Raw genomic sequence first — 12,970 nt, 5'->3', positions numbered from 1 at the left:
AACTTGAAGTTATCCAAAATAAATCTCCTAAAGGAAGAAAATAAATGTGACAGCAATACCAACAATGACATTTATATTACAGATAATATACAACATTGAGGTACTTGTTCTTTACTTGAGTATGTTCACATTATACTACTTGTACTTTTATTCCATTACATTTTGTAGGCAAGTATACTTATTACCTCAGTAAATTGATCTGACAGCTTTAGTGACTTTGCTGATTTAGGTTATTAATGAAAAATCTAAATCAACTAATACACTATAAATTATTATCTGTTAAGATACTCAATAGTACAGTAAAAAGAGTATCTCAAATTCACCCTATCTTTACCAAATGCAACATTAAAATGATGAACACATTTATGCGTCAATAATTAATATTATAGGTGGGGTAGGTAATTTTGAGAAACCGGCTCGAGATACACTTTTTGTTGTTTGTAATAATAATAAAATACAATCATTTAATATGTGTTGTTTAAATGTTCCTCCCTGCATAATGAGTACTTTCACATTTGAAAATGTAGTAATGTTACTTTTTCTTAGGTAAATAATCGGAATACTTCTTCCACTGCTGGTATTGTGAAATTGGGAAGATATGTCATTTTTTGCAATCTTTGTCATGTGGAATTGCGAGAATCCCCAGTATTTCCATCAGTCAGTGAAGGCAGCTGCAGTGAGGGGGAGGAGCCTGTGAAGATGGATCACTGAGGAGCATCTGTGGCTCAGCTAGAGTCAGTACAGTCACACAGGTGAGCAGCACGTCTGGAGTCACATGACAGCACTTCGACATGAGACTGAGAGTGCTTTAGCTGCCACAGCTTGGACTTTGAACAACTTTAAACAACATTTTAATTGGATTATTTTATGGTTGGAGAGTTATGTTTAAGACCTTGTACATGTGGCCTATGTACATCAAATACTTTTAAAGAGCCAGTTTGTCTAAATGGCATAGATGTCATTGACGTTTGAACTTTGGTTCCTTTTAATTACAACATTTTAAAGAAATGCTTATATTCTCAAAATGTTCACTTCTAGTAAATACACAACATTGGGGCTAAGTTAACACATTAATATGTTTATTGATTTGGATAACAAAACTCACATTCACATCAAACCATTACAGCAAACATGTTTTTTCTTTTTTTAATGAAAAATAAACATAATTTCAGAAGGCATATTTCCCAACAAAGTGGTAAATAGGAAATACAAAATACTATATTATTGATATATTATTATTTTACATCCATGGAAATGTGTATTCATAGTTTGTTCTCATTGCACATTTATACAGAGGACTCATAAATGAGCAAATATGTCTCAGAATGATATCAGCATTCCAGTATACTCCTGTTGTTCCATCTTGGAAGGATATGTTAAACCATAAAAATGACCGGTTGGGACGAGAAGGGAAACTAGAGTGATACCTGAGGATACAACGATTTCACAACATCATGTTTCAAAATTCTAAAATGCCGCTGTGCCCCATTACCCCTACTGTACTTCTATTTAGAAATGAAAACACAACAGGAGTTTGTGCTGGGGCCCCAGTTCCAAACATGGTTTGTAGTTCCCACTGATTTCACCAGCTGTCAGAATCAAGTATTACAAAAAACATACATAACTATCTTTCAAACAAAAAAGCAGTCGGCTCTTTTAGTAGGTTTTAGGACATGGAAAGGTTGTCTCTCAGCAGTGTTCATAATTCTCCTCATCTTGACACAATAATGTGTCTTATCAGATCAATTATAAATGTCACACACATTTAATTCCATCATTCAAAAACACGACTGTAGCTAAATATCTACAATTGATCAAGGAACATGCGCATAACATGCGTTCCAAAGAATGTAAGTGGTTGCACATGTTAATATATGAATACATTAATGTAAAGGAAGGCATATCAATACAAGGCATAATATGATACAGTGTGAGAGTCAGTTATTTGCCATACTAGGGAAGACGTTTGGGAACCCGTGTTCTTGTGAAGTATTTTCCAAAGTCGAACAGAACGGCACGTGTAGTGCACACCTCCGGCCTGCAGAGTTCACTGTGTGCTCACAGTGTGGAGTTCAGATGTCTTCAGAGGGTCTGTGGTTTTACTGAAAGTCCAATGTCTGGGATTAGCAGGTTCTGTAAACTCACAGCTGGGTGGCGTTCTTTACATCCCTATTCTTCTCTTCGCTCTTGCTAATGTCGTCAAACTCAAAGCCACCATTTTCCACAGCATGTATGTTCTTTTTTGCTGATTCACCGTCACCAGCTTCCAGGGCTGGAGAATCACTGTCGGCATCATCTGAGCCAGGTTTCCGATACCTCTTATACAACTGGTAGCCTGAAGAGGGAAAACACATGGGTTCAGAAACACTGAGCGGTCATCTTGAGGCTTTTTTTAAAGAGCTTTGAAATGTTTTGGGCTTCAGTGAATGATTTTATTTTCCAACATTTGTCCTGACAATGATAGATTATCCTTTTTTTGTTCTGCAAATGATCTCTTTAAACCAGGAATAATGCAATGAATGAAGGCAGAGGTCAACACACACAAGCTGATTTGTTGTTTGTGTTATACTGCAAACAAAGTGTGGTCAGACAAATGTCTAATGAATTACAGCTTTCTGGTTGTTTGTTTTGACTTCAGCAACACAAACAATGACACCACCTGAAAACTATTGGAAAGTCGCCTGTTAACACTTTAACTTTGATAACATTCCTTGATCTCAGTCCAGCCAATCACCTTTCCTTGCCGTTGTATTTAATGTGGTTGATGCAAGAGGAGCCATTTTGGATTAGTTACGGGTAAAGGAGCAAGACAACATTCAACATGCCATCATGCAGCCTGTGTGCCGGGAGAAGCGTTTTGAGCACAGTTTCTGTCAGAACATGGGAAGTGACAAACCGTCACTCACAGTTCACCTTACAGCATCTCTGTTTGGATCAGCCATGAAAACGTTTGAACTCAGACGTGGTTGAAACCTGTACAAAGCCATTTTTTCTCGTAAAACCTGCCAGTAAAACCCATAAAGGCTGTGTTTAACATTGTTGCCTTATGGAGGAGCCAGACAGCTTTGTTCACCTTCATTATTTTGGTGGTAGAAGAACAACCAAAACTCCATGACCATCCCGTTTTCTAGAAAATGCTAGTGTGGTTACCATCCTTTACTAAGTAAGTAAGTATCTGCCTGCTAAACTCTCACCTCCAACGGATATGACGGACACCAGCAACTGGAAGATGCTGTAGATGAGGGGGAATGAAAACATGACCTCCAGCTCAGCAGGGCTGAAGGACAGCTGGACGATGGTGCTGCACAGCTGGGAGTTCTGAAGACCCGTCTCCAACCCGATGGTTCGACACCTGAAGAGAGCAGGCAATGATCAACGACCTTGTAAATGAGTTTTTGTCTATGGATAGATGATTAATACAACTGAATATGACTCTATCCCAATCCAGAAGCTTTGTGTAACAAATGCAAACATCGCTGTCCTCCTACCTGTGCCAGGGTTGCCCCGCAAAGCGAGCAAAGAAGAACCCCAAGCTGAAACCAATGAAGGGGTAGATAGTTCCGATAATCCATAAGGATGGATCAATGTCCCAGGAGGACTGGTAGAGAATTCCTCCAACCACAGCTATGATGAGAATAAGAGCAAAGCCTGCAAAGGACCCCACCTGCGCACAGCAGACACACAGACAGTACATGACATTTCATTGGATGAAGACATACATGGAAATGGAAAGTCACAACAAATATCCTAATCAAATAGCAGACAATATTTCACGTTTCTTACCTTAAGGATTTTTTTTGCATAGTGGGGCCACTTCCGTTTAACAAGCATTCCCAGACCGGTTGGGACGAGAAGAGAAACTAGAGTGATACCTGAAGATACAACGATTTCACAACATCATTTTAATAAACCTGTACAGTGCACATGGGTTAGCAATCAACTAAGAGTTTCTTCCTTACCAATACTGTCGTATGGGATCTGGATGCTTCCCGTGGAGGTCCAGGTGGCGGTGTATATGAGCAGACAGAGAGGCATCATCCCCAAGGCCAGGATGGAGGAGCAGGCGGTCATACTGACACTGAAGAGGGGAGAATGCTGTCAGGGTCTATCAAGCTTCTTTAATAACGGATGGAGATTATAAGCATGGAATAAGTTGAGTCATGATCAACTCATATCTCACTATGGGATTTGCTCATTGGGTCCATGATGGCCCAGTCATTCTTCCATACTGTTCACAGTATGTTGAGGACACATAAAGGGGCCCTGAGAATGATTTATAAATGTACGGTAGCATTGTACACTGTAAACTGAAACGTTGACTTGATTTAAATGTCAGCAAATTACACAGATTGATTTAGGTTGTTTGAAGGCAATAATATTCAGTTTAAATGAAATTATAAGGTTCAACGTAATATTATTGCTTTCAACTAACTAATACAATTATCAGTTAACATAACAAATGTAAATAAACTCAACATTTTAGTTTTTGCAGTGTGAAAAGATATTCAATTAATCTGCTGATTATTGTCTCGATTTATCGTTTTGTTAATGAAATGAAAACCTCAGGTCCATGTCTCCATCCAGCCAGTAGCAGATGACGTTGGAGCCGGAGCCCCCGGGACAGCAGCCCATGATGATGATGACGATGGCCTGCACAGGCAGCACGTTGAAGGCCGTGGATAAGGCGAAGGCTGTGAAAGGCATGATGCCAAACTGGCAGAGGAAGCCGATGAAGATGCCCCAGGGTCTCTTGATGTGGCCCCACAGCTTGGAGGCGTCCACAGTGCAGCCCATGGAGAACATGACCATGGCGAGCATCACGGTGAGCACGATGCTCATCGCCAGGCTCAGCTTCTCATTGAAGCTATCGAGAGGAACGAGGCAGTTTGCCCCTGAACACACCGCGGCCAGAGGCTCGCAGCCGGTGGGCGCTGCAGTTTTTAATACAGACATTGTGGACAATGCACGGCAGCACAAGAAGATAAGCAGTGGCTCCCAATCTGAAAATAGAAAACGAGCTTGTAACTCTTAGAATCCACAAGACTTCTTCAGTTTCTCCGTCTCCAATATCCAAGAAGATGGTGGCTTCAGTGACGAGAGCTCTCTGCTCTTTATACCCCGCTGCAGCCAAATGCAGTTGGGAGGGGAAATCAGCTGAAACTAAATAAAAAATTAACCAATACTTAGTGTTTTTATGGGGTCAGTGTTCAGTAGCCCATGCATATAAAAAGAGAATCATTCTGAAATGTGAAATGTCATTGCAACACAGTTCCAACTTTGACTGCCCTTTGCCCTCTGTAAACTTTATTGGGCAGCTATGCAGCATCATCACGCTGCGGTGCCAGTAAGAGGGAAGACGCTAACACACCCTGAGGCACAAGCTATTCCTCCTATAGGATCTATAAGACAGACCCAGCTTAGCCTCTTCAATGAGAACATGGTCTCAGATGTCAAATCTAGTTCAATCCAGTGGTTCAAGAATGACTCAGATATATTACTTTAGTAAAAGTAGCAATACTAAATTGTAAAACAAAATATATAAAGTTAATGTACCAGAAGTAGAAGTACTCGTTAGGCGTGATTGCTCATTTCAGAATCGCATATATTTATTTAATGGATTATGATTATTAATACATTCATGTGTTTACAGCTGGTCAATGTAGAGCTCATTTGAATTACTTCATATACTGATGCTGGATCTTAAATTATAATTATACGTCAAAGGTTATTTCATAATTGATTTATGTTCTGTGTTAGCTAATCATTTAAATACAAAAAATAACTTGTATGAGCTGTCAAATAAATATAGTGGAGCAAAAAGAACAATATTAGCTTCCAAAATGTAGTGAAGTAGAATGATAAAGTAGCATCAAATAAAAGGTACTTCGAAATTGACAGACGTGAAACCATTGGTTCAATCTAAATATCTGTGTATCTAAGTGTAGAGTATAGTATATTCTAACACAAAAGCTTGTTCATCATTTTCTTTTGAATTCAAATGTTTGCAACATGCAGGATATGTATGGGAAGGATAATCAGGAGTTCCCGAGGCGAGGATTATTCCACAGTGTGCGGAGAGGTCAATGGGCACAGCTGCAAATGTGAAACTGCATGGGTTCACATGGTTCACAGGCTGTATGGAAACACTACTGTCACTGTGCCACTCTGGAAGCACACATGTGACATTCAATGACATGCATAGTGGAAATATCATTACAACAAATCAGTGCCTTTGTATCAAATGTGTTGGAAAAGTATCTGATAACTTGTTCTGCTTTGTGAAGAAGAAGATATTTCCAAATGTACAAGAATAGACTAGCTAGGAGTCTCACAGCTTTAATATCTCATAAAGATGTTTCTCGTGAAAATTACCTGATCATTCAGTAACTAGTTTATCATAGATTTGTTAGTCGTTTATAATTATCAAATAGCTTACATCTATGAGTCTTATATTCACCCTAAATGTTGTAAAACAATAACACATAAAAAGATGGGTGTGAATCTGTTTTATAAGCACTTTACGTGCCCATGCCAACAATGGACACAATAAAATAGTTGAAGTGTGATACAAATCTTTTCATAATGTTCTGCAGCTGTGCACTCACTGTGCTTTGCACAAAGTCAATGATTCAAATAAAACCACACAATATTAGCACGTTTACTGTACAGAAATGTTTTGCACTGTCAAGTTGTTCTTACCTTCTGAGGGTCCGACCGAAGAGTGTGAGCCTTTGCAGGAAACAGGTAATGCTAAACTGTAAAGTGAAAGGACAACTTAAGAACAAGTTATATATTGTTTTTAGAAATGAAGCTGTCTATGCCACTATGTATTTGGAAAATAAAATAAAAACATGTTGTGTTCAATCTGGACAGTTAGAGCATTAGGAATCTGTCACATGTTGCATTTCCAGTCTTACTGTGTTCAAAGAAGAAGACACAATGTGTGGTCTGAATGATTGACTGCAGGCCAACCAGGTGAAACTGTGCCAGACAACATTTGGTTCAATGAAGATGTTGCAAGCTGTAGTTAGTGGTACTGTTTAACTTGACAGGGGGGCTACACATCCCTCATTTCAATGTAACACTTTTTACATTTGTTTTATTAGACTAGCATCAGGACTGATATCCAACCATTTAAAACATGTTTAAATATTTTTGGGCTTTCAGTTTTATTTCAAATATTAATGACTAAACTAGTGTTTTTTAAAATATTTTCTAAAATGTAAACGTGGAGAAAATTCAGGAATACGTAGTTGATCTCATATTAAAGAGGCTCTATTATGCTTCCTGTGTTTTCCCTCTCCTGTAGAGTGTTCTATAGGTTTTAGTGCATGTCAATGGTCTGCAGAGGCTAAAATCCCTGTGTTCCCTCCAGAGGGACTTTCTCTCCCACACACTCCCCCCCTGCCTGTAACATATAGGCATCACAACACTCACGCTTTTATTGGCTAGCGCTCCAACACATTGTACGTGATAGGCTAAGGGGCAGGACATATCTAAGCTGTTGACCAATCACAACAGAGCTGGCCAGCTAACCAATCAGAGCAGACTGGGCTCTGGTTTCAGACAGAGGGTGAAAAGAGGTGCTGCAGCACAGACAGTATGAGAAAAATAAAGAGCTTTTTGAACATTAAAGCATGGAGACATGTAGAGACACTACATACTGATATACACCTGAACATCAGCAGGAGAGGACTCTTTAAAGTAGAGACACTACATACTGATATACACCTGAACATCAGCAGGAGAGGACTCCTTAAAGTAGAGACACTACATACTGATATACACCTGAACATCAGCAGGAGAGGACTCTTTAAAGTAGAGACACTACATACTGATATACACCTGAACATCAGCAGGAGAGGACTCTTTAAAGTGGAGACACTACATACTGATATACACCTGAACATCAGCAGGAGAGGACTCTTTAAAGTAGAGACACTACATACTGATATACACCTGAACATCAGTAGGAGAGGACTCTTTAAAGTAGAGACACTACATACTGATATACACCTGAACATCAGCAGGAGAGGACTCTTTAAAGTAGAGACACTACATACTGATATACAGCTGAACATCAGCAGGAGAGGACTCTTTAAAGTAGAGACACTACATACTGATATACACCTGAACATCAGCAGGAGAGGACTCTTTAAAGTAGAGACACTACATACTGATATACACCTGAACATCAGCAGGAGAGGACTCTTTAAAGTAGAGACACTACATACTGATATACACCTGAACATCAGCAGGAGAGGACTCTTTAAAGTAGAGACACTGCATACTGATATGAACCTGAACATCAGCAGGAGAGGACTCTTTAAAGTAGAGACACTACATACTGATATACACCTGAACATCAGCAGGAGAGGACTCTTTAAAGTAGAGACACTACATACTGATATACACCTGAACATCAGCAAGAGAGGACTCTTTAAAGTAGAGACACTACATACTGATATACACCTGAACATCAGCAGGAGAGGACTCTTTAAAGTAGAGACACTACATACTGATATACACCTGAACATCAGCAGGAGAGGACTCTTTAAAGTAGAGACACTACATACTGATATACACCTGAACATCAGCAGGAGTGGACTCTTTAAAGTAGAGACACTACATACTGATATACACCTGAACATCAGCAGGAGAGGACTCTTTAAAGTAGAGACACTACATACTGATATACACCTGAACATCAGCAGGAGAGGACTCTTTAAAGTAGAGACACTACATACTGATATACACCTGAACATCAGCAGGAGAGGACTCTTTAAAGTAGAGACACTACATACTGATATACACCTGAACATCAGCAGGAGAGGACTCTTTAAAGTAGAGGTACTACATACTGATATACACCTGAATATCAGCAGAAGAGGACTCTTTAAAGTGAAGACACTACATACTGATATACACCTGAACATCAGCAGGAGAGGACTCTTTAAAGTAGAGACACTACATACTGATATACACCTGAACATCAGCAGGAGAGGACTCTTTAAAGTAGAGACACTACATACTGATATACACCTGAACATCAGCAGGAGAGGACTCTTTAAAGTGGAGACACTACATACTGATATACACCTGAACATCAGCAGGAGAGGACTCTTTAAAGTAGAGACACTACATACTGATATACACCTGAACATCAGTAGGAGAGGACTCTTTAAAGTGGAGACACTACATACTGATATACACCTGAACATCAGCAGGAGAGGACTCTTTAAAGTAGAGACACTACATACTGATATACACCTGAACATCAGCAGGAGAGGACTCTTTAAAGTAGAGACACTACATACTGATATACACCTGAACATCAGCAGGAGAGGACTCTTTAAAGTGGAGACACTACATACTGATATACACCTGAACATCAGCAGGAGAGGACTCTTTAAAGTGGAGACACTACATACTGATATACACCTGAACATCAGCAGGAGAGGACTCTTTAAAGTGGAGACACTACACACTGATATGAACGTGGAAATTAGCAGAATAGGACACCTTTAATGTGCCAACATTAAAAACTAAACATCCTTTAGGAATAATAACATATGACATACATTTATTTGGGATAGGGACAATTATTCAGAATCTTTTTGGAAAAGGTTGACGTCAAAGGTGTAAAGTTGGGGGATGAGGCTCTGCTAACAGATAACACACTAAAGTGTAAGATGTTTACCTGCGGCAGAGGATCCATCATGCTGTTTGTTTCGGCCATGCTTATCTAAGACATCATGAAAACTCTGCAGAAAATGAAATGTTTCTGTTTACATAAAAGCCACATTTGTTAAAAGAAGTTGCCGCAAAATGTAATTCAAAGATTTAAAGATTCAAATGCTTTAATGTCATATGCGCAATGCAGTGTGGTTTTAGTGATTAAAATCTAAAGTCTCTGGATCCTCAAATAATGCCACATATACAGAATGGGAAGACATATATTTATTATAAGAAAGAACAACCAAAAAGAAATACTATGCTTTAAATAGTAAAGTAATGGGGATCTGGGTAATACACTGAATATAAATATTTCAACTGCACTACTCATATTTCCAAACCTTTGATATTATGCGATTTTCCAGATTTCATCTTTTATTTATATTTTGTATTCCTTATTTGTTATGATAATTATTGTATTGATATTTTAAATATATTTTTCATGGCCATATGTTGCGAAGGGTTGTCATGGCAGAGGATATCCTGAACAAAGCAATAAAGAATGGCATTTATAGTTCAAACCATGCCCACAATCTTATCAGTGTATCACATTTATCTTACAGTAATATCTCCAAATCACATCCTTCAACTGATTTCAAAGGAGAACACAAGTTATCCCTTTAAAAGCTTTGTGAGGTGATTCGTACATGTCTCATAAAGTGTGAATGTGTGTGTGGAGTGTTGTTCTACGTCTACATCCTCACGGTGTGGAATGAGGAAGGATCAGAAAAACTTCTAGGTGCCCTTCAGAGGAAGTCTTATCATGTCTTTATCTGCCTTTATCTCCTTCTCTCCATCTGACGTGTGTGCTTGGTGCAGCACGCAGTAAATGTTAAGTATCCTTCTGTGTGTGAAGCTCCATGTCACGTCAAGGCCATTATATCAGGAGATCTGAGAGCAGATAACAATCTAATCAGATGAGCTGCATGTATCTGCTACACCGTTAAAGAAGGAAATAAAGGTTGGATACAAAAATGAAGGAGGATACGATGAAGTTCAGATTGTGACCTTGACCCTATAAAAACGAATGAAAATGACTGCATGTCTGTCCATTGATCTCTGCAGACTGGATCCATCATATTCAAACGTGTCGTTTGATTAATTAAACTAGCTTTAGCTGCTCAGCAGAATTCTTTAAAGCTGTCTGAAAACAAGGGAAAGAGTTATTTAAAAAACAACAGTTGTTTGAGAGGTTGCATATTGAGCTGTTGTGAAACATACATTTGTATGTTTGTCAATTGCATAATAAAGTGATTAAAAACAGGTGAAGAGAAGAACTGTGGAACAAAGACATTTGGATTATACTTTCCTAAATCCGGGCACCAATATAAAGTGGGTTCGAAATTATAAATGGCTTCAACTGTCTGTAATTATTGTCAGCTCCATCATTAAACAACCCATTAGTGTTAAACTAGAGAGTCATAGTTGGTGCGTCATAGAAAAAAGACGTGGAAATATGCAAGTTATTTTAACCCTTTGATACACAAAAATGACCCATGTATGCAAGTGTGATAGAAATGATAAATCAAAACATACTAAAATAATAATTTGGATAAAAAGTATTATATTATCAGTGATTTGGACCAAACAATACATTTAATATTTGAAATCTTTATTTGTCACTTCTTCACACTCACAAATAACATATATCATCCAAAGGACAACAGTGATATTTCACTGTTTCTGTAGCGTAACTATTGTACTGTGGTGAATGTATACAATGATTGAATACAAATCAAACTGATTGCGCAAATTGCCATGTCAGTACCTCACAAATGACATCACACGTCTGTGCCCTTGCACACAGAGCTGCTTCACTTGGAACACCAGCTGCTGGCTTTTCGGTCTTTGCCAGCTGGCAGATCTTGCAGCTCTTTCTTTTCCCTTGTCCCTCCTGTCTGGTGTCCTCCTGTGGCTGGGTGGTGTGTGCACTCTTTTTAGCCCACATATTTCCATTGCCCCTGTGATGTGCTCTTGGAGGTGCGGCGTGCCCTCCATGCGCCTCTTCATATGTGGCATGACAAGCTCTATGCCCAGCTCATTGATGAAAAGCCGCTGTGCATTGGTCACCCCCCCCCCCCCCCATGTCATCAGGGTGTTGTGCAGTAAAGATGGAGTAGGCATTGAGGGTGGCAACATCAGTACATTGTGCCAGAGCAGCATGGGCCACCTCCCTGTTCTCCGCTTGCATGTGTAAGTGCCAACCATCTGATCCATTGTGTCCACTCCTGATTTTAACAGAAAGTTATCTTTCTGCACAACAGTTATCCCGGAAACTTTGAGAAGACAATAATGATAACAGTATAATAAAAAAAAAACACAGAGCAAAGCAAAGCAAGGCCTTGTCATTAACATGAGTTGTTTCCGGAATTAGCTTGATGATTAACAAAGTGTATTTATACAATTCATGCTCCTCTTAACTGCTGCAGGTTTAAAGACCGTGTGAAACAGGTGTAATATACTTAGTTTGAAGGCTGTGTTAGTTATTATATATTCAGTGCTACTTATTGTACCGCTAGTCTACATAATGTGGGGAATGATTCAGTCAGCACTCGGTTGCTGCCAAGCCTTCCTCTCAGTGAGTCAGTCAGGTTACTAATTACCCAGCCATCCATCCAACCATGTAATAGTTATTGTTTAAGATGTCCACTCAGCACACCAAGAAAGCTAGATTGTGTAGAAGACTATGAGGAAATTAGCCTAAACTTCTCACTTGATGTATTACCTCAGTAAACATTTTCCTGATGAGTTAAGGGTATGCTTGGGGCAGGACTTGTGATTGACAGGTCACATCCACAGTGTGGTCCGGTTTGGGTGTTGTCTTTTTTTGTTTTATATTACTCCAGGTTCATCTCTTATTCATTAATCCCTGGTCTCTTAAAAGCAGTTGACACTTGTAGTGCTGTAGCGACGCGTCGACGTCGACTTCAAAATATCGTCGATGACATATTTCCGCGTCGACGCTTCGCTACACACACGTGGGTCACCCAAAGCAACAAGCAGTTCGCAATCGCACTTCAAACACAATGGAGACTGAAACGGCTACCACCTCCTCCTCACAGGATTGCGCACGAAGCCCCCAAACGAAAACATCTCGCCCTAGGTCTTCAAAAGCATGGGAATATTTTAAAGTTAGTCCAAAACGCAAAGATATTTATATATTTATATCTCACTGAGACTGCTGCATAGCCTAGCAGAAGCAGCAGCTAGCTGTGGTGGCTACCATTAGCAGCTA

At 39.4% G+C, this 12,970-nt stretch overlaps 1 protein-coding gene across 1 annotated transcript; it reads right to left on the bottom strand.

Moving 5' to 3' along the window:
* Nucleotides 1-2,141: 2,141 nt before the first annotated feature.
* Nucleotides 2,142-6,763, bottom strand: slc10a2 (solute carrier family 10 member 2). The gene is made up of 7 exons (XM_034241361.1): nucleotides 6,700-6,763; nucleotides 4,562-5,000; nucleotides 3,960-4,078; nucleotides 3,784-3,872; nucleotides 3,489-3,664; nucleotides 3,195-3,352; nucleotides 2,142-2,335 (listed from the first exon to the last, which is right to left on the bottom strand). The coding sequence occupies exons 2-7, from the start codon at nucleotides 4,951-4,953 to the stop codon at nucleotides 2,142-2,144; spliced, it is 1,128 nt and encodes a 375-aa protein (XP_034097252.1). The 5' UTR covers nucleotides 4,954-5,000; nucleotides 6,700-6,763.
* Nucleotides 6,764-12,970: the final 6,207 nt, after the last annotated feature.

The sequence above is a fragment of the Gymnodraco acuticeps genome, unplaced genomic scaffold, assembly GCF_902827175.1.
Source record: "Gymnodraco acuticeps unplaced genomic scaffold, fGymAcu1.1, whole genome shotgun sequence".
Classification (NCBI taxonomy): Eukaryota; Metazoa; Chordata; class Actinopteri; order Perciformes; family Bathydraconidae; genus Gymnodraco; species Gymnodraco acuticeps.
Note: the sequence above shows the minus strand (reverse complement) of the source record. Positions and strands in the feature narration are given on the sequence as shown.